Source organism: Polyodon spathula, chromosome 2 (genome assembly GCF_017654505.1).
Source record: "Polyodon spathula isolate WHYD16114869_AA chromosome 2, ASM1765450v1, whole genome shotgun sequence".
Lineage (NCBI taxonomy): Eukaryota > Metazoa > Chordata > Actinopteri > Acipenseriformes > Polyodontidae > Polyodon > Polyodon spathula.
This window is the reverse complement of record NC_054535.1, coordinates 72534091-72556083: the sequence shown is the minus strand read 5'-3', so window position 1 is coordinate 72556083 and position 21993 is coordinate 72534091. Positions and strand designations below refer to the sequence as shown.

General features: G+C 34.6%; 3 protein-coding genes across 4 annotated transcripts; all 3 read left to right on the top strand.

The window, feature by feature from the left end:
* The first annotated feature begins 1361 nt into the window (after positions 1-1361).
* LOC121328304 (alveolar macrophage chemotactic factor-like) lies at positions 1362-3664 on the top strand. Its single transcript, XM_041272915.1, has 4 exons — positions 1362-1500; positions 1829-1958; positions 2488-2574; positions 2943-3664. Exons 1-4 carry the CDS (start codon positions 1440-1442, stop codon positions 2950-2952), a joined length of 288 nt encoding a protein of 95 aa, XP_041128849.1. The 5' UTR covers positions 1362-1439; the 3' UTR covers positions 2953-3664.
* An 8382-nt stretch (positions 3665-12046) lies between these two features.
* On the top strand, positions 12047-13459 carry LOC121328295 (C-X-C motif chemokine 11-1-like). Its single transcript, XM_041272904.1, has 4 exons — positions 12047-12173; positions 12453-12579; positions 12696-12782; positions 12992-13459. Exons 1-4 carry the CDS (start codon positions 12119-12121, stop codon positions 13002-13004), a joined length of 282 nt encoding a protein of 93 aa, XP_041128838.1. The 5' UTR covers positions 12047-12118; the 3' UTR covers positions 13005-13459.
* Positions 13460-15030: 1571 nt separating this feature from the next.
* Positions 15031-20742, top strand: LOC121300108 (C-X-C motif chemokine 11-1-like). 2 transcript variants are annotated; one of them, XM_041228513.1, is made up of 5 exons: positions 15031-15103; positions 15285-15321; positions 20196-20322; positions 20433-20519; positions 20691-20742. In XM_041228513.1, exons 1-5 carry the CDS (start codon positions 15062-15064, stop codon positions 20701-20703), a joined length of 306 nt encoding a protein of 101 aa, XP_041084447.1. In that variant the 5' UTR covers positions 15031-15061; the 3' UTR covers positions 20704-20742. The 2 variants fall into 2 exon arrangements, with proteins under 2 accessions (XP_041084447.1, XP_041084457.1); XM_041228523.1 differs by lacking the exons at positions 15031-15103; positions 15285-15321 and adding an exon at positions 19798-19937.
* The last annotated feature ends 1251 nt before the right edge of the window (positions 20743-21993 follow it).

Here is a 21993-nt window from a genome sequence, read left to right as displayed (position 1 = left end):
ATTGCATGTAAAGTTGGAGTAGAAGCTTCTGATGATGTTGATTATACGGAGAGGGATTATGCCTGCAGAATGCACCATAGTCTGGTCCTGTGAATGCTGTCAAAAGCCTTCTCAAAGTCTATAAAGTTTATGTAGAGCTGCCGTTGACATTCTGAGCATTGTTCTATTATATTATGTGGAGTGAAGATTTGGTCAGTCCATCCACGTCCTTTTGGAAAACCGGCTTGCTCTTTTCTGAGAACATTATCAAATCATTGGTTCCAATGAGGTCGACTAAAACCTTGTAAGCTGACAGGATTGATCCTGCTCACATGTGCTGCAATGAGGGCACTAATCATTGCTGTAATTGGTTCACAGGGTTAATTTTTGCTACCCTCAGGCGGTCACAAATATACACACCCTCTTGTAACTTCAAGTGCTTGCAGATTCAAAAGTCCATGAATTACATGCCACATGCTTTCATTTGCTACATAGGTTTCACATGTGCAGCATAAATAATACATGTTGTAACATGTCATTTATATCATCATATCTGGAGCTGTGCTATTTAAATAAAGTTTTCATCCTCCATGTCTTGTTATTGTTTCACTTCCTAACTCATTTCTCATCAGCATTGTCTTCTGGGTGCACCTTGTTCCTGGCTGATATAATGTCAGTCAGTTGGGGAAGCAGATATCAGGAAATGACAGGAAACAAGGCGTAAGAACACTGTCCAAGTGAAATGACCAAAGGACAGATAAGAAAAAAAAGTACTTAATATGACAAAACATTGATGTTCTTCATGGTGAATGTACTTAGTGGCATATCAATTAACATACATGTCTGTATGTGACAAAATAATCAGTGTTCAGCAAGAATCAAATGCATTCTGAGTTCTAGCTACCGTAAAAACGAGTGTATAAGTTGCCCCTCCCTTTTTTTGAGACAACAATTTCAGGAAAAAGCCTATAAGTCACTCCTCCCTTTTTAGGACCCCCTAAAAATACTTAGAAAATAGACTTATACAAAGGTTTTTACAGTAATTAGAGGTATCTACCAATTATATACAAAATAATAATAGAGGACATAAATAGTAAAACAAATTCAAATACTGGTTATTTGACCAAATTATTACAATATCACTAAAGACTGAACTAATGTTCATAAATAATGAATAGACTGTAACAAACCATGTGAAAATACTGCACCTGTCATTTTCAAATATAGGTGCAGTACTTTTTTACTGCATGACTGTGGTTTAGAAATGGACACCAAATAATCAAATGCGGTAATACTGAAAGCAAATACGAGGAAAGCCCCTTATATCTTTGCATGTCTGCTAAGTCCTTGACATTTATTTGCAGAAATTGGCATATAAATAGACAGGGAAGGAGACTGTGAGCACAAAGATACACTTGTACTGATTCTGAGCACTGTAGATCTACCAGAAAACAGACACAATGAACAGTACAGCACTTATCCTGCTTCTTGTACTGCTGATGTCTTCAACTCTACTTCAAGGTACCGTAAAGTTTTTAATTGTTGGATTCACATGCATACACACCTTATTGTAATCTAACACTCCTTATACCGTAGGTAATTTACAGTTTCAGTTAATGTGTAGATTTATTACAAAAACCAAATCTAGTTTACACAATATGAGAGAACTCAAAGCACTGTGCATGACAGCTGAAACTAATACTGTCAACCATAACACAAAGTAAAAGAAATACTCTTAACAGTAAACTTACAAACACTGAAGTTAAAAACAAGACTAATAGACATTTTCATATGTAATCTGATGGATTAAAATGCATATTAATGTAATACATTATTTTTCTTTTATAAGGAGTTTCAATTGTGGGGCACAGTGAGAAATGTCTTTGTAGTGGAACTGGTATTTCACACTTCAAATTAAGCCACATTAAGAAGCTGGATGTATACCCCAAAACTCCCAGATGTGCCAAGGTGGAACTTCTGTAAGTATTATATTTAAACTATTCAATTTATATAGTTTTTCTAATCATTTTTAATGACATTTTTGAGGTAAACCATTGTTTCACATCATAGGTATGCTATCTCTCTCTCTCTCTCTCTCTCTCTCTCTCCCCTCTTAGTAAGTATGTCTTTTTCACATTTTGATTGTACTAACACTCTTGTTCGTTCAACACATTGAATAGAATTAACAAGGGACATTAGCTACTTACTAACCCATAAGTCATTACCAATAGTCATTGTCAACTCTTCAAGTGGTCTGATTGCAACCTTAGCGTTTCAATGTCTAGTTTTACAGACCCTGATTAGCACCAGTCTTGGACTACCTGACAAAAGATAACATTGGGAAGTTCAAGACTAGTATGAATTGGGGTCTTTGAAACCAGTCAAACCACGTTTTTTCGTAATAGTACTATGACTAAGTGGGATGATATTCTATAACAATGAGATCAATTGATGAGACAGCCTTTAAATCATCTTTTATTGTGTTTCTTTTCTTTTGTTTATTTGCAGTGCTACATTTTTAAATGGGATACGCACATGTTTAAATCCCAAATCACCGTGGGTCAAGAAATTCATGGGAAATGTATTGAAAAAAAGGTAGAGTTTAAAATATATATATTTTTTGTTTTAATGGAGTATTGTTTGGCAGAGAATATAACAGAGGACAATCCAATTTTTTTTATTAATTTTTTTTTAAAGATTGCCCTATTTCCTATTATGCATGAACATTGTGCTGTCTGAACGTTTAATTCAAATGTTGGAACTTAGTAACGGTTACACTGGAAACAGATTCCATTTTTTTTTCACCAGTTATGTAATAAAACATCAAACATTTTGTGGTTACAAAGTTTGGCTTCAAATGTAACATTTAATACTATTATGCATGGTGCAATAAGGTGCTCTATACTGGATTGAGCTTGGAGGTACTAAAACTTTTAAACTAATTACATTTTTGTTATTTTTAGGTTTGGATAAAAGAAAGGGGCTACCCCACAACGCACACACCTTTTCATCTTCACATCAACTTTGCTTTCCAATGATATTAAAAAAAGCGTTTTTTTTATTAAGATTGTAAAAAAAAATTATTATCAAAAAAAAAACCTCAAACACTTTATTAAAGAAATCACTGTGAATGTATTGTATAGGGACTACTTTATGAGGCAGACGTTATACCACCTGCAGTGTGCACAGTATGTATCTGTTTATTATGCTATGTGTTTTTAATCTTATTGGAAATGTTTAATGATGTCACCATCATTTTTTACCCTTGGGATTGTCTCATGAAACAAATATATTGCGAGTGATTGATCAGCATTAAAAATGTTAACATAAGTACTGTTGGTAGGTATTTTTCAAAATTAAAACAAGATTTTTAATAGTTATAGTCTATATTAAATAGATAAAGATGTAAAGATGATCTTTTCTCAGAGTGCAAATGCCAGATCACCTCTGTTGATGTTTACTTCTGCGACAGCCTACACAGGAACATGTGGTGCAGCAAGTCTTTCTTCCTGCTGCTACCAATGGCCAACTCAGATATCTGAGTGGAACTAGTGTGCCATCAGTGGGGTTCTTAATGATTTGCAATCTCCGAACACTTTGAAGAAATTACACTTGCTCAAGCTTAATCAGAGACTGCCTAAAGGAGAAAATCCCTAATACAATGTTGAAACAGATAATAAATGGACGCAAAAAAGATATTAATATATATATATATATATATATATATATATATATATATATATCATATATATATATATATAAAGATATTTCAGTAAAATTTATTTTCAGTAAAATTGTCTTAATGTAGAGATTATACTCCAAACTGAAAGTAGAGTTTATCAAAGAAATGCTTTTGTTGTTGTTGTTGTTGTTGTTTTAAACAATTCTGATATAGAATCAATGCATAGTTCCTACTAGCCTTATCTAACTAAACATCTACCAATACCAGTACCGGTTATTATCAATCTTAATACCATCTACCAATAACAGTACCAGTTATTATCTATCATGCACTAATGTAATGCATTGTTCTTCTGATTTGTTAAGAATGAATTTTTGAGGGTTGGACTTACTATTTTTCTAATAAAGCTCAATAAATACTGCTTAAAATATACTTTTTATATATATTTATTTTCTAGTTTTCCTGTGACTTTCTGCTTTTGTATCTAAATGAATGATAGAATTTGCTAAAGTAATTAGCATTTTCAAAACCAGCAGAGCACAAATAATTTAATTTGACGAGCAATTCAGATGAGTTATGTCATGGAACTTTTCAGGTCCGCAACTTTAAAGAGCCAACTGCACCAGGTGTTCAGAGATATAAAGCTTTATTAGTTTGTGCAAACGAGAACAGCTCAGCACATCAGTGCTAGGAAACCCGAGCAGTGTTCTGCCATACAGAGTTAGCATACAGTTATTATACCTTTACAGAGAGACAGGGTCGTTTCCCTTTCAACCAATAAGCTGGAGCAAGCTCAGTTGGGGTAATTAACAACAGGGGGGACAGGTATTTACGAGGTAACACAAAGATCAAAGATCAACCGATAAGCTGGAGCCAGCTCGGTTGGGGTAATTATCAGATAACCTGGAGCCATGTTCCTTTTTGTCACACCACCCACAGTATATCTCTTTCAGCCACATGTACCTGCAGTTTAATACATTTACTTTATTTCTATAAACTTAATAGATCATAAACTCAAAAGATTTTAAAACATATAACTCAGTGAATAAATGTAGTACAGGGTAGCAACAAACAGGTACAGGAATGGTTCTATGTAATTATTCCCCTACAGTTGGAAGATTGTTCTTTCTCTGTTTGCTCAGGTTACAGTGGTAAAGCCCTTACACTACACATTGCCTATAACAAATATGTAACAACAGCAGCAATTACACAAGAACTACATTCAAAAGGCGCAATAAAAGAAATACTGTAGTAGAAGGCCACAGATTCAAAGAGTGTGTGCCACTCTGCTTGCATTGTGATTATCTTACATACACTGGAACTTCCATGGATTTCAACTAGGTTGAAGGCAATATGTAATATCTCAATGCTAACTGCATGTAAATAAACATAAAAAAGGACATTTCATCCAATCAGACCACACATAACAGATTCAAAGTCATTGGTGTTTTTACTTTCCCATGAGCCAGCATGTGGCTCATTTGATGTTTTAGAAAAAGTTATGAAGCGTTAAGATTGATAATAATATCACTTATGAAAAAAAAAAAAAGCTAGGCTATTTGTTATGGTTGATATGGTTATATTTTATTGTTTTACATAATTGATTATATGACAGATGTATTATAGTCTTGTACGTGTTATTTATTTATTTATTCATTAACAATAACACATTTTAAAGCCCTTTAATACTGAACAAAAGAAATTGAAAACATACTGGTAACCGGTAAAGTATGACACTAAGTAAAACCAGACATTTGTATTTAAGGCAAGGCTTAGTAGGTCTTGTACTGTTATGTAACAAAGAGGGAAGTCCAAACTTTTACTACAGTATTACTCCTTTATTCAAATTCTTAGAGATTTCCATCTTGTGTATGACTCATAGCTCACATATCCTTGTGGTTATTGTATCTTGTTTTACTTTTCCATTGCATCTTGCAGGGCTCCCTTTTGTAGATATGCCATCTTTAAATGGTTGTTCGCCGTACTCTAACTCCATGTTTGTACATGCAAAGTGTTTTTTGAGAAATTAACAGATACTCCAAATACTGTACTATTAAACTAGACATGAATACTTGCATTTACTAGTAATATACATACTAAAACTAATATATTTTCAGTTTTTAGGAAGTCAAATGTTTTTTTTTTAATTAATTGATAGGTTTTGTATTGGACATTTGCAAAAGAAATAGCTACTGTACAATTGCAGCGAGTGCCTTATGTGAGTGATTGTCCTGGGAGTGGTCCCTGAACTCCAAATATCAGTTTTTTAACCTTCAGTGACTGACTTTGACTTCATACTTTTTCATAGCAGCTCATGTGACATAATAAGTAACACTACAATGTATAAATTATAGCCCATCAGGCTACTGTCTGAGAATACTTTTACAGCCAGTCTAGCACAGCTAGACAGGGAATTTCCAAGTCCAAAATATATGAAAACGGGAATTAGGTCATTCTCACTGTTAAATCGTGTAAAACCATGAAATAGTACATTCCCATTCTCTAAAAGAAGCATTCAATCTATAAATACAAATTCTGCACTGCGTGCAAATGATAGCTGTTTACAATAAATGGTAACACATATGGCTGGAAGGAGAATTGACAACAGTATCCTTTTCTCAAATAGCAATGCTTCCTGTTGACTTTATTACACCTGTCTGGTAGATATGCTGACCTTGAGATGCTGAAAACAATTCTCTACTTGACTGTTTTTTTTTGTTTTTTTTTTCCTACGTTAATAGGAATTTAGATTTAGACTTAACTTTTGCAGTGAACAATATTAGAGAAAGTTATCTTTTATTAATAGAATAAAAGATAACTTTCTCTAATATTGTTCACTGCAAAAGTTAAGTCTAAATGTAATGCATGAAATTACAGAAATACAGCTTGTGTTCTGATTTTTTTCAAAGAAAAATGTTTTTCATACTTCATGTGTTAATACCGTGTAATTTGTTTTGTGTATTAGTGAGAGAGACACACTGGAGTGGTGTCTGTGGCACTAGGTTAGGTTTGTTTAATTAAGCACCATTCATTGTACAGCCAGTCACGTACAGTAGGATGGTGAGGCCAGTTTCACTGCAATAAGCTAATAAGCACTTACTGAACGCAAGCTCCACTGTAGCGTCACATTACACACAATTTAAGCACCTGTGTTTAAGGTGTGTTAAACACCCAAACTGTGAGAAAACTTTTTTTTTTTTTTTTTTGGAAAACAGAAAGCCTTTGGAAATATTCTTTTTCTTTTTTGTAGTGTCAAATTTTCATCTTTAAGTAATATTTTTTTTTGTATTATGCATTTCTCTGTATTTGAAGTATTATGGACTTTCTTGTATTTATTGCATTTTGTAAAGTGCTTCATGAAAGGCGCTATATAAAACAAAGATTGATTGATTGATTGATACCATTACATAACTTTTTACATCTAAATTCTTGATTGTCAAACATGCACATAACTCATTTAGCAAATAAGTAAAAACAAAAAGTTGCAAGACGCTACACAATTAGTGCATTAACAATGGAAAACAACATTGTTACGTAAATCCTTGGTGCATTAGGAATGTTGTGTTTTTTTTTTTGTTTTTTTTTAAGTATTTGCACCACTAAACCTTGTATATTGGAAGCTGCAGAGACTATTTAAAGAAATGGTTGGTCATTCATTGAAAATGGTTATTGCAATACAGAAACTTTTGTGGTATATGTACAGTAGGCTAAACCCTCAAAGAAGGATTTGGTGAAGGCTGTGTTAGCAGAAACAGACCACAGTAGTATCTCCCTTTTTGAAATGGATCCTCATTCAAACTGCCGATAGTCATTATGGCTAAAAAAAGATGACCTGACTGCATTCTATATGACCTGCATGACTGCAGTGAATAAAGAAAATGAAACAAGCCTTCCTGAAAATGACATGGTTTCTACAAATACCTTAAGATTGCATGGTAGCTTTAATACTTGGTTTAGGGACAATACAATCTAGAAAGCTTGAAAGACTCAAAGATACAATTACACCATGCCTCCCAGCACTAACGTGTAAGCACTGTTAAGAATTTTGCATATTAAAACCCAGGGTCACTTTGTTTGGGATGCTGGAGGATGTGGTGGTAAAGTATTACAGTCTCACTCCGCAGTTCATCCTAGACCTAATAGCTGAATTTTACCTTTTCATCACCTGGTTGACTTTCTCCACTGTAGAGGACCTTATGGCTTCTTAGGTAGCATAACTGATGTTTGCTGAGGCCTTTCCAAATAAGTGATCTCAGCTGTAAGGACTCAGCTCTGAAAAAGTTTATTTTCTTTTCCGTGCGCCAAGAGGACTTTGCTGCCCTTTCTCTGACATAATTTACATTGCTCTTAAGCTTACATAGGCAGCAGTGCAAAATAATTTCTGGTCGCTAGGCAATTTGGATTTTGCAGCTGCAATTGTTTGCACTATTGTGTTGCCCCTATGTGTTCACCAATCCGAAATCCCTGCTTACAAAGCCAGAGACTTCATCACCAGAAACTGTCAGTAATACTGTATCTCTTCAGAAGAATACAAAGCCTGAAATAGATAACAAATACAAGTTAAACAGAAATATATTGATATACAATCAGAACACCCTCCACAATGGGAATTACCAGAGATTAGGGACCGGTTTGGTCAATACTTGCTATAAACTTGTTGCAATCTGTGGTAATTCCCTGCATATTAGTCATTATTGTTTTATGTATGAAACTTTTAAGGCTAATGTACAGGTTATTCCTGTTCACTGCTCAGTTTCAGTTTCTGTTCCACAAACACTAAGCATAGTCTCTAGAGATGTGCATTTAAATGTACTTCTTTCTAGTGCATTTTTTTCATAATTTACATTTTAATTTCACAGGGCGAGAGCCTGGGCTGGAGTGAAAGGTTGTTACTTGGAGAGGTAGTTTGAGGAGTGACCTCAGGGGATAGGATAGGAAAGCAAAGAGGTTACCGACTGGTGGGAGCCTTCTTGACCAGAGGAGAGAGAGGCCTTGAAGGCAGGCTGTTCAGCTGACTCGGGAACCAGAAAACACATAAGATAGATTGGCTCGACGGAGCCCATGACAGACCCTGCGGGGCGGCTGTCGTGTAGGAGGAATAGGCTCTTGCGCTGAAGAACCTGGAAAAGGAATAATAGAATAGGGAGCTGGAAATAGAGCCCAGTCTCTGTTCGAGGAAGATAAAGAGCAGGAGCTGCTAAAGGATAGAGTGTGTGGCCGGGGGTCCCCTCTGACTCACACAGCGAGAACCCCCCCTCGACAGAGGAGCAGATGGTGGCGGCCATAGAAGTTGGGCAGGTGAGCCTCACTTACCCCCAAAGGTTGGACCCTCTGCTAACTGTATAACCCCACACCTGTGGGACAAAAAATAGTTCATGTGCCAATGCATAACATTTATGAAAGGAGGAAAATAGACATACTAGACAAACCAGATAGATTAGTTTTTTTTTTTTTATATACAAAGGAATAGGGGGGGAAAACCTGGTGGATCAGTTAGCCCCCACTGCAGTCATGCTAACAATTTTTTTGGTGAGCTGATGTGTGTATGTATGATTCTACTGTTGAGGAGGATCAGCGCCCTAGGCTCTTGATTAGATGTTGATTGATGTTGGCTTTTGCTGCTGAGGTGGCTGCTCCAATTCTAAAGGAGTGAGGAGCGTAGAACTGAGGAGAAAGGCCTGCTTTGAAGGTGAGAGAGGCAAGGTGTGTTGAGAACCAATGTCTTGTAACTACTGCACGGGAGGAGCTGTTGAACAGTGGATCCGTCATGTGGAAAGCCTTCTTGCTGTAGATGTATCTAGACATGGATGTGTAGGGACATAATGGAGATGAATCTTTCGACAGCTGTAAAGCGGAAAGCAAAACAGTGTGCAGTGGCCTGCTGAAGAGAGCAGATATCTGCTAAAGTTGTGATCTTTTACCAGTGGGCGGTGGACTGCCGTCAGTATTGAGCAGTGGCCTGCTGAAGAGAGCAGAGATCTGCTAAGTTAAAGGCTTAACTTAGAAAACACATATCATGAAAGTATATCTCTTTTTTTTTCTGGGAGAGAAGTTCAGTATAGCTACTCACAAATGTATACTGAACTTCTGACAAACTGAAAACAGTCTACAGAGAATGAAGAGCAAGGGGGATACAAAAGAAGTCTCCCAAATTCAATATTGTCTATAATCATCTATAATCTTTGTAGGACCATGTTTTCTCATTTTTATTCTAGGGTTGTTTACATAAACAATTCACCAATAGTATATATGAATGTGTTACAGTTCACTCATTCCAGCCCAGCTCTGCCAATTGGAATACCTGTATCTGCTCACTGAATTAATTTGGAATGTTTTGAAGTCATACAGGCACTCAAAGACTAGATGTTTGGCTAGTAGCAATGGATTTTGAAAGCTAATCCCACCCAGTCATGGTAAATAGGGGCTTGTTTCAGGTTTCTCTTTTTTTGTGGTACATTTGAATACATGTGTCCAATTTTAACAATGTTTGAGGAAATTTGACACCCACTTCGTTGTTTTTTTTTTTTTTTTTTTTTAAAAACTACAGGTTCTTCATCATTTCATAAAATAGTAGTACATTATACATGTAATAAAAGGTACATATTATATAAAATAAAATAAATAATTAGGACTTGAATTTTTATTTTCCATCAATGTACCTGCCTTTAAATCTTAATTAGTATGAAGTCGTCTCTGCATCCTAATTAAGAAAAAAAATATTCATTGCCATCTAAGTTTAAGATTATTTTTGTGTTGTTTTTTGTCAACACATCTATCCTACTGGATGCTAAATTAGTTTTAATTAAATATTAGACAATGAAACCAGGCTCAATCAGAACATGAAGGTGAAAACCATTGAGCTTCATTTGAAATCCACAACTTTTTCTAACTTTTATTAAGAAAAAGAATTGTCTCAAAATAAATTTGAGGAGGATGTCACGTGATCAAAAATAAAACCCTACAAATAATACTAAATAAAAAGACATCTCCTTTTCCTTGATGTCAATGACGTACCAAAATTCAATATAACAATATATCAGACTAGTGTTACTAAACCAGTGTAAATAAAAATACAGCTGTGACTAATGTTTCAAGACTGGTAAGAAATGACTCAACTACTGTGCATTGTACTTTCAAGTTATTTGTTTCTTTAGAATTTATTGACCAACAGAGTTTTTTATTTTTTGTATGGATAAATTGCACGGAAAACAAATAATCCCATTGTGTCAGGAACAGAAATGAATACAATGTTTGCATTACACCTTTTTTAAAAGCAAAGAAATCAGTTATTGACTATTGACTGGAGGACGAAAGACTTTATAAAATACTACTGAATGTAATTTATTAATTTGAAGTGCTTGAAATGTATATTTCCATATCTGGACCTTGGAAATCCCATGCTTTTATAACGCTGTCTATAAGAGGTCCCAGCACCAGCTCGGCACATTTTGTGATGAAGCAGGGAGATTCCAGCAGCCAGTGTGCCAACAGTGAAGCAATGAATATTGCATCACCTTACATTTCTTATTCATTCATAATTACTTTTACCATCAAAATCTTGTTGTAAAATAAGCAGCTAATATTTCACTGCCAGTGAATGCATTGAATTTGTAACTCAAGATAAATAAAAAAATAAATCAATACGGTTACGAGTATTTTCACAGAAATGTCAAGAATAAGAGAAATGTCATGCTATTATCACTGTGAGAGTATACACTTTGTTTTCAGTTATGCAGTGTCTTATTAGAGGGAAAATACATGCCATTAAACAATAAAATTATGCACTGCTATTTTAAAAATAATTTGCCTGATTCACATGTATATTCTCTAACACTAATTAGACATGCAAAAATATTCTGAACCGTAAGCCCCATTACAAAAACAAAGTGATATATTACAACTTTCAATACATCCACACTGAAAAATGTATAAAATAGGCAAATTATGTAACTTAAAAATAAAAATTAATAAAAACAATAATCCTTTTTTTGGTTTTGGTTTTAGCTATTATTAATGACATGCAAAATCCAGGTATTAAAATGTATTTATGAAAAACAATAATTTTAAGTGTAGCAATATTACACAGGTAAATGTTATGGTATCATTACCTAGCATTATGCCAGACACTGGTCAAATCATATGAAAATAAACTTGCGTTAGGGATTACAAAAATTGAAGACTTTCTGTTTCTCCAGACAATGCACTTTTACTTCAGTCAGTTATTTCCCAGAAATGAGCCATGTTTTGTGGAAAGAGAAGCTCCTTTTTTAACAACACGATGACAAAGGGAAATTCCCTTTTTTCTTGGCTTGTTGACAGAATGTCAGTGGCTTGTTAGGCTGTGGAAATGGTATAAATACTGTAGATTTGTGCAACTTTCCATCAGCAATTCACTTGAACTATCAAGAGAACAAACTCCTCCTGAAAAACCAACAGAAACATTACAAGACTAAAACAATGAACTCAACAGCCATCCTGTGCCTTGCTGTCTTGTTCTGTGCAGCAATTGAAGGTAAGCATTGGAACTCAATACACAGCAAAGAAATTCAGCTTCAGAAGCTTTTTTATTCATGCAATAATCTAATTAATAATCAAATCTGACCTAATTCCATAACAAAGAAACATTCAATTTATTCATTTTTGTACATATTTTGACCATATTTTTTATTTTGTAGAAATTCAACAGCAGCTGCTATATAAGTGCACAAAGTTACTTTTGCTTCTGCAAGTTAAGCACTGTTTCCATGATTACAGTAGCTATCATAAAATTTACATCCATTTTACTTGTTAGGCTCTCCAATGCCTGGCAGGGGCCGTTGCCTTTGTCTTGGAGACGGTGTCAACTTTATTCAGCCAAGACTCATTGAGAAGTTAGATGTGATTCCTGCATCAATGACGTGTGGCAACTTGGAGATTATGTAAGTATCCCAATATGTCTTTTTTTCACTTCTGTACAAAGGTCATTGAGATCATGTTTTTTAAAAGTCAATAATTAGATTATTTTAATTGACGTGTAAACTTTCTTTCCCCACAGTGTTACACTGAAGGACAGTGAAGAGCTGAGATGCCTGAACCCCAAATCTAAGTTTGCACAGAATTTCATTAAGAATGCAAAGAGACGGTATGTTTTTTTTTTATATATATAAAACTCATGTATATATTCAAAAAGAACAATCTAAATTTTTATTCAAAATTAAGCAACTATCAGAAATTGTAGATAATTGTTTTTTTTTTCTGTTGCATTCAGGAATTGTTTTACTGTTACTGTTTTTCACCAGGTAAATAATAATGAAAGATTTGTATTAATCACCGGAATACTTTATATTTTAGGTTCCAGCAGTAGACTGTAACATCAACAAGAGAAGAACAACCTCAAAGATTTTCAAAAACTTTTTCGAAGACCCCAGAACAAAGATCCAACAGCCCTCCAAGATTCTTAGAAACTGTTTGTTACCCTTCCTCTTCCACTCTGAATAAAGTGTATTCCTAATGTAAATATCTGGAAAAATGAGAAATTTATGAATTTATGAACATTTAACTTGTTTTTTTTCCCTGTTAAAATAACAAAACCTAAACCAATGTATATTTGTACAAATATGGTGTTATTTAAAAAATAAAGTCTTAACTTGTTTATGTAGATAGATTTGAGAGAGAAATGACTGTAAATGAATCATTTCAGAAGTCTGAATTCCAAATGCTGAGCATGTTGTAAATCGGGGTGTGAAAACATGTACTGTATCTTTGATCTATCTATTGTATAAATTGTAAAATGTTCTGTACATTTTTTTTGTAAATAAATTATTGTTTGAGGATATTCGTGTGTTTTGTTCAACCTTTTAAGTTCAACTAAACCACAATTTTAGAATATTGATACTACTTGTTGTATTTCTAGTAACGTGTGCTGATTTTGTATTATATGTAGACCACTTTTATTCAATTCCAAAGACACTGCTGAAAGGGGGAACTTATATCATTAAAACATATCTCTGGGATTTAAACAGGGTTTTAAAAAATATTGGGCCACATTTTTACCACAGCGCAAGGTGCCACTGCAGTTAAATATGCTGTACACTTCCAGTACTATACACAAATATGTACTCAAACATGGAATGGTTTATTGCGGTATTTTTTGAGCCCCGAAACATAAACGTAGTAAAGAAGCCAAGATTACAAAAGAAATAATCAGGGAGAAACGCAGACCTGTCAACTCCCATTATTTGCCAGGACTCTCCTGTTTTTTTGGACACGTCTCCCGGAGAGCTCCCAGGACAGGTTCTCCCGTGTTTTGCTGAAAACTCTACTGTTAAACCCCTTTGTCAGCAAACTTTTAATTTCTGGAAAAGGCAGGTACGGTCTGTGCTTACTACAATCTCTGTCTGTACTTATCAGGGTTTAGGACCCAGGGGAGTCCTGTGGCAGGCATGCAGTTCGTTTATGACCATCTATTATGGCTGCGTGTGTGATAAGCCCTCGCCAGGGAAGGGGGTGGGGGGCAGGACTAATTTTAACAGTGGTTCATGGGAGCAAGAATGATGATGTATGTGGTAAGCATGAGAGATCACAAAAACACCAGAAAGCCAGTGGCGCTCAGAAAAACCAGCACTTCAATAACATCTTCCGTTACCAAAGGAAAAACGGAGGTCAACAAACTTACATATGCAGAGACCTTTACATGTTGTGACTAGTTCAGCAAATCTGTAGTAGACATGTTCCGAGACTCACAATGCAAAGTATTCTGCAGGAAAGTATAAAAGTCACACAAATAGCGAAAACGTTTCAATTACAATTTCCGCATCAACATTGCTTTAGCAATTCAGAATGATTGAAAATATGTGTTTATATACAGCAATAGTGCATTAATTTAAAAGATAGCTGACACTGAAATGTTACTAACAGTGGTATTATTGATCCGCCACACGTGCAGTGTATAACTTTGCAATTCCACTTTGATGTGTATTCTCTCTCTCTCTCTCTCTCTCTCTCTCTCTCTCTCTCTCTCTCTATATATATATATATATATATATTAGGGTGGACGTATTGAATTTATAGGGTTTTTTTTCTTGTTATTAAGTAAGTGCCATAGCTTGTGCTTTGTTGATGAGGTTAATGTGAAAGTACCAAACTCAACCACCTGGTTATGGCTCCTCCCCCTTGGAGTAAAGTAATACCTAAATAATTATATTTAATGAATGAAGCTTCTTAACCTGATTCAGAAATGCATATCTCCGCATCACTGATAAAACACCACATTGATATAAATACAATTATCATACCTTTAAATAATATGACACTTATTTCACGACCTATCTGTGCAGCGATTCTCCCCTCCATACACTATCACTGAGCGTGTTCCCTTCTATTTCAGCACTGGCTAAGTGTGTGTGCACTCCACCGCCAAACATGTCCACAGTCAGTGCTCCAGGTTTATTTATAAGCTATGAGGTAAGTAATACTTTCTTTTCAATAACAAAACCCTTACTCTTCTTTACATGTATTTGCTTAAAATTGATCTCCCCTGCTATTGCTCTCCAAATAATGTGCACCTTATTCCAAAAATAACTAGTTTTTTAAAAAAAAATGTTATCATCATAAACAAGTAACTTTTTTCTCCTCACTGCTGCAGCCCAGGTCAAACCCGTCGCCCACAACAGCCAGAACAGGTAATTCAACTAATAACCTTTGTTTACAAAACAACTTTACCAGTTAAGATTTTAACAGGCAATACATGTTACAATAATGTTTATTTGCAAGCTGTTCGTGAGAATTATTATTAATGGAAATGTCGAAACCAAAGTCAGTCTCGCGGCTATATACCAAAAAAGAAAGGCGTGTTGCCGGTGCTAGTATGCACACTGATGTTGTAAGCTAATTACATTTGGTTTATGACTGTGGCAGGACGGAAGCCTTGCACATGGGAAATATATGGTTTATTGTATGTTTTGAGGTTAATATATTGATTTAATTAATTGTTTAGCTGCTGTGGCGCTCCGCCGGGGACGATTACCCGTCTGCGTGGAGCAGCAGCTGAAAGCAAACAGATATTCCAGCAGGCAGGTGCGCATGTGTCAGCGGAGAGTCAGTATAAAAACATAGAGATCACTAGATCCGGGCTGCTGCAAGACCTGCAAATTAATTTTGCTAGTATAATTTGTATAAAGGAGTATTTCGGATGTCTTCGACAGTATGACGCTAGATAAGAGAATGTGAATATCGCTGTAGATCAGCTATATTAGCCTATCAAAAAATAATTTCAAATTAATTTTGTAAGTATCATTTTTATTAATAGGTAGATTGGATGTATTCCACAGTATGATGCTAGTTAAGGGAATGTGCATATTGCTGTTATGTATATTAGCAACAAATACATAATTTAAATTTGTAAGCAGCCTATGATATTAATGTGTATTTCTGTTTGTGTAACAAATGGTAACTAGCAAAATGTGTCACATTTAACGTTATTTTGCATTTATGAAAGTGTTCTTGTTTTGGGAAGCACTACTGTATGGACAGGTATGTGAGCGATTTTCCAATAGTTAAAGCATGAGATTCAGTCATGGAAAAAAATTGAGTTCCATGCTGTGATTACTAACTAGGCCACGTTGCATATCAATCGCATGATGTACTTGAAAAATGTTGCTTATACAGTACTATTATTTCATATTATGTGCTTTGTTGTTTCATTAAAAATACGACCTTGTCATAATAATATTATAGATGCAGGGTGTCATTAGATTATATTGCTGAAACATTTTAATTTCGATTAAAGATTGACAGCATTTTGACGTGTAAAATCATTTAATATATAAGTAAATCTCCGTGACGATACACAGTCTTGCAAATAAAATGGTCAGATAAAAAGAAAAAAAGCTATGCAGTGAACCTCTCCTTTAATCAAACGGTTGCCCCGCTTTACTTTTGCATTACTGCGCTTGCGCAATCAACTTTTTTCCTACGATAGCGGCACGCTGATCCATCCCTGGATACAGATTTATGTACTTCGTGAATGACCAAGATGCACCTATTACCCGTCGGAGTTCTTGGAAGTTCAGTTCACTGAAAAGGTCGGCAGGTCTGAACAGTTTGAAGTGGAGCTCGATTATTCGTAGATGAGCAGATGGGGTACGTTTGAGTGACTTAATGGAGCCATTGACACAGGGCTGCAACATGTATCATTGTACATTTGCACATGTCTACAACATGTATCATTTTAAAGCTAACCTTCCCCTAATCAAGATTAGCCCTGTTGTACTGTGCCACTGTGGTACAGTTTTTGTAAAAATTGGTTTAAACAATAAAATTATGCATGGAAAGCATAAAAATTGTTGAAATTACAAAAAAAAAGCTCTAAATGGACCCTTGATGATCCTATTCTCACCAAAATTGCTATGGTAGGTTGTTGACACATGCTAATTTTTATATGATACAATTGAATTGTTTAAAGGCCCTACTCATGAAAATATTCACCCTTTTCGCCTCAATAAAGAGGTTATTTTGATTATGAAACGAGCAATATGTGGCAATTGTTAGTTTTATATTGAAGACTATTCAACAAAATGTTAAATTAATTGTGTAAAACTAAATACACAAGTCTTCCTTCCTGATCATATGAAAGACAAGCTGGGCATATCAGAGGCTCCGGTTAACAGCAGTGTGCCCTTTAATGTTTTATGTAACTTTTCTATTTTGCTCCCCAACATTCCGCCCATCCAGAAGTATGTTCCACTGTGCTTAATGCTGCTCACGATAATCAAGTGTTGCATACGGCAAACACTTTGTAAATGAGGGCCTTTGTGTAGAAAAATGATTTCTGCTAAGAAATTAGCCCAGAAAAGTAGAACTAATTTTATGAAATTTTACACTACAGTATTGCATCATTACATTTCTGTTAGTCAGCAAATGCCCCAGCATGGTGATGAAACTATGATCTGAAAGTGTCATATTTTTGGAAATGATAATGGGGGGCAGGGGGGAGTTTGTAAAGAAATGGTTGATCATCTTTAAAATGGTATTGTTATACAAAAACTGTTCTGGTATTATATGTACAGTAGGCTGAACCCTAGATAATCTCCCTTTTTTTTAAATGGATCCACATTCATCAAACTGCCAGTAGTCACTATGGTTATAAAAAGATGACTCAGCTACATGAATGTGCAATGAATAAAAAACAAAGTGAAACAGATCAGATGTACTTCCTGGAAATCACATGGTTTCTACAAATACCTTAAGATTGGATTGTAGCTTTAATACTTAGCTTAGGGACAATAGAATCTAAAGAACATGATACAATTATTTAAATTATTACACTTGCACTATGCTTCTCAACGCTAACATGAAAGGGGCTGTTAAGAATCTTGAAAGAAATCACCTGCTTATTTCCAGCCAAGTGGATTGGTTTAGATTAACACTCTGATTATCTAAGTCATACAGAATGCAAGAGAGTAGACATTGTGTTCACTGGTCTGAAATCCCTGCCAACGTGCTGCTAATGACAGTAATACTACATCTCTTCAGAAGAATACAAAATCTAACCTACATAACAAACACAAGTAAAGCAGAGGTTAGGGACTGGTTTGGCCAATTCCTGCTAAAAACTGGTTGAAATCTATGGTAATTCCCTCTATATCAGTTTTTTTTTTTTTTTTTTTTTATGAATGAAATTCATATTCCACATTTTTCACCACCTCCAAAATAATTTTAGGGCTAATGTACACCTTATTCCTGTTCACTGCTCAATTTCTATTCCACATTGGAAACACTAAGCATAGCCCCTGTAGATATGAATTTAAATGTACTGCTTCTGATTGTATATATATATTTTTCATTATTCACATTTTAACTTTAAAATGTCTGCTTTTGTGCAAGCTGTCTCTCAGACTAGTGTTAATAAACCAGTGCAAATAAAAATAATCTCTTAATGTTAAAAAACTCAACTTATGTGCATTGTACTCTCATCTTCCAGTTGTTTGTTTTTTTAGAATTTAGTGACCAACTGATTTTTTTTATTTATTTTTTTTGGCATAAATTGCATGGAAACAAGTAATGTCATTTTGTTAGGCACAGAATTATATAAAATATTTGCATTATAGCTTTTTTAAAAGCCAAGACATTTGTTATTCACTATTGACTGGATGACAAAAATACTACTGCATGTAATTTGTTCTCTGACTCAGTCAGTGCTTCCAATGTATATTGCCATATCTGGACTGGAGAATAACAGCTGGGCTCAGAGGAGTTCCACAAATTAAACAGGACAGCTGCTCTTCTTGGAAATCCCATGCTTTTATAACTCTGTCTATAAGAGGTCCCAGCACCAGGTCAGCACATTTTGTGATGAAGCAGGGAGATTCCAGCAGCCCGTATGCCAACATTGAAGCAATGAATATTGCATCACCTTACATTTCTTATTCATTCATAATTACTTTTACTATCAAAATATTGTTGTAAAATAAGCAGCTAATATTTATTTCAGCACCAGTGAATGCATTGTATTTGTAACTAAAGATAAATGAAGAGAAATGGAGTATTCTCACCAAAATGTTAAGAATAAAGGAAATGTCATGCTATTATGACAGAGTATACACTTTGTTTTCATTTATGCAGTGTCTTATTAGAGGGTAAATATATGCTATTAAACAATGCAAAAATAAATTAAGCACAGCTATTTTAAAAATAATTTGCCCGATTCATATGTACATTCTAACATTAATTAGACCTGCAAAAATATTTAGTAATTTTATTGAACTGAGGTACCGTAAGCCCTATTATAAAACAAATGATATTACAATAGTCAATACAACCACACTGACAAATGTATAAAATAAGCAAGTTGTATAATAATCCTTTTGTTTTGTTTTTAGCCTTTGTTAATGGCATGCAAAATCCAGTTATTAATGTATTTATGAAAAACAATGTGTAGTAATAGTACAGAGGCAAACATTGAAGACTTTCTGTTTCTCCAGACAATGCACTTTTACTTCAGTCAGTTATTTCCCAGAAATGAGCCATGTTTTGTGGAAAGAGAAGCTCCTTTTTTAACAACACGATGACAAAGGGAAATTCCCTTTTTTCTTGGCTTGTTGACAGAATGTCAGTGGCTTGTTAGGCTGTGAAAATGGTATAAATACTGTAGATTTGTGCAACTTTCCATCAGCAATTCACTTGAACTATCAAGAGAACAAACTCCTCCTGAAAAACCAACAGAAACATTACAAGACTAAAACAATGAAGTCAACAGCCATCCTGTGCCTTGCTGTCTTGTTCTGTGCAGCAATTGAAGGTACGCATTGGAACGCCATACACAAAGGAATTCAACTTCAGAAGTTTTTTTATTCATGCAAAATCTAATAATCAAATCTAACCTAATTCTATAACAAATAAACATTAAATGTATTCCTTTTTGTACATTGACCATATTTTTATTTTGTAGAAATTCAACAGCAGCTGCTATATAAATGCACAGTTACTTTTGCAAGTTAAGCACTGTTTCCATGATTACAGTAGCTATCATAAAATTTACATCCATTTTACTTTTTAGGCTCTCCAATGCCTGGCAGGGGCCGTTGCCTTTGTCTTGGAGACGGTGTCAATTTTATTCAGCCAAGACTCATTGAGAAGTTAGATGTGATTCCTGCATCAACGACGTGTGGCAACTTGGAGATTATGTAAGTATCCCAATATGTCTTTTTTTCACTTCTGTACAAAGGTCATTGAGATCATGTTTAATAGTCAATAATTAGATTTTAAATGACATGTAAACTTTCTTTCCCCACAGTGTTACACTGAAGGACAGTGAAGAGCTGAGATGCCTGAACCCCAAATCTAAGTTTGCACAGAATTTCATTAAGAATGCAAAGAGAAGGTATGTCTTTTTTATATAAATCACTCATGTATATATTCAAATAGAACAATGTAAATATTTTTAAATTCATAGTTAAGCAACTGTCAGAAAATGTAGATAAATATTTTTGTATTCTTTCAGTTCCTTGAATTCTCTCTCTATTTCTATTAATCACAAAATACTTTGTTTTAGGACCCAGCAGTAGACTTTAACATCAACGAAAAGAAACAACCTGAACGATTTTTAAAAACTTTTTCGAAGACCCCAGAACAAAGACCAAACAGCCCTCCAAGATTCTTAGAAACTGCTTGTTACCCTTCCTCTTCTACTCTGAATAAAGTGAAGTTCCTAATGTAAATATCTGGATAGACCTTATAAATAATAAAAAAAAACATTTAACTTATTTTTCTGTGTTTTAAAATAACAAAAAAATAAACCAATGTAGATGTACAAATATTGTGCTATTTAAAAAAAAAAACTTAACTTGTGTACATAATTTGTGAGAAATTTAATTGACAAAATGAATAATTTCTGAATCCCTAATGATCAGAATGTTGTAAATCTGGGTGTGAAAACATGTACCTTAACTTTGATAAAACATCTATTGTATAAAATTGTAAAAATGTTCTGTACAATTTGATATTGACTGAATTATTGTTTGTGGATATTCATGTGTTTTGTTCATCCCTTTAAGTTCAAATAAACCTCAGTTTTAGAATATTGATATACTTGTTGTCTTTCTAATAGCGTGTGCCGATTTTGCATTATATGTACCACGTTTATTCAATTCCAAAGACATTGCTGAACAGTGGCAGTTATATAATAAAACATCTCTCGGGTTTAAATACGTGATTTTTAAAATATTGGGTCAACTACCTTTTTTTCCCCCTCAGAAAAAAATGTAAAGCAGAATAAATTGCAGCGTTTTATCAGCATGGGGTACTTTGGGCATGAAATCAAACAATCTAATAAATAAATGCTACGGGAAACAAAAAAAAAAAAAAAAAAAGAATGTAAGGTGCTCAGCCTACTTTGGTTCTTTATTGAAAGATTATGAAATGTGTTAATTGTGCCAATCATAGCTGACGCTTTCCTTTTGTTCACTTTGGATACTAGTATCTCCGCCCCATTCAACCACAGAGGATTCTCAGCTCAGCTGATCAGAAACAACCAATGCACTGAAAGTGTCGATTCCTGTTGTGTAATTAACTGGTTTCATGGTGTTCCAATGAAGAACCCCAGTCAAATAAGTACTCAAACAGGCGAGTGGTTTATTACGGTATTTTATAAACCCCTAAACATAAACGAAGAAAAGAAACCAAGATAACAGAAGAAATACTCAGGGAGAAACGCAGACCTGTCAATGCTCCCTTTTGCCGTGACTCCTGTTTTTTTGGACATGTTTCCCGGACCTTTACATGTTGTGACTAGTTCAGCAAATCTGTAGTAGACATGTTCCGAGACTCACAATGCAAAGTATTCTGCAGGAAAGTCT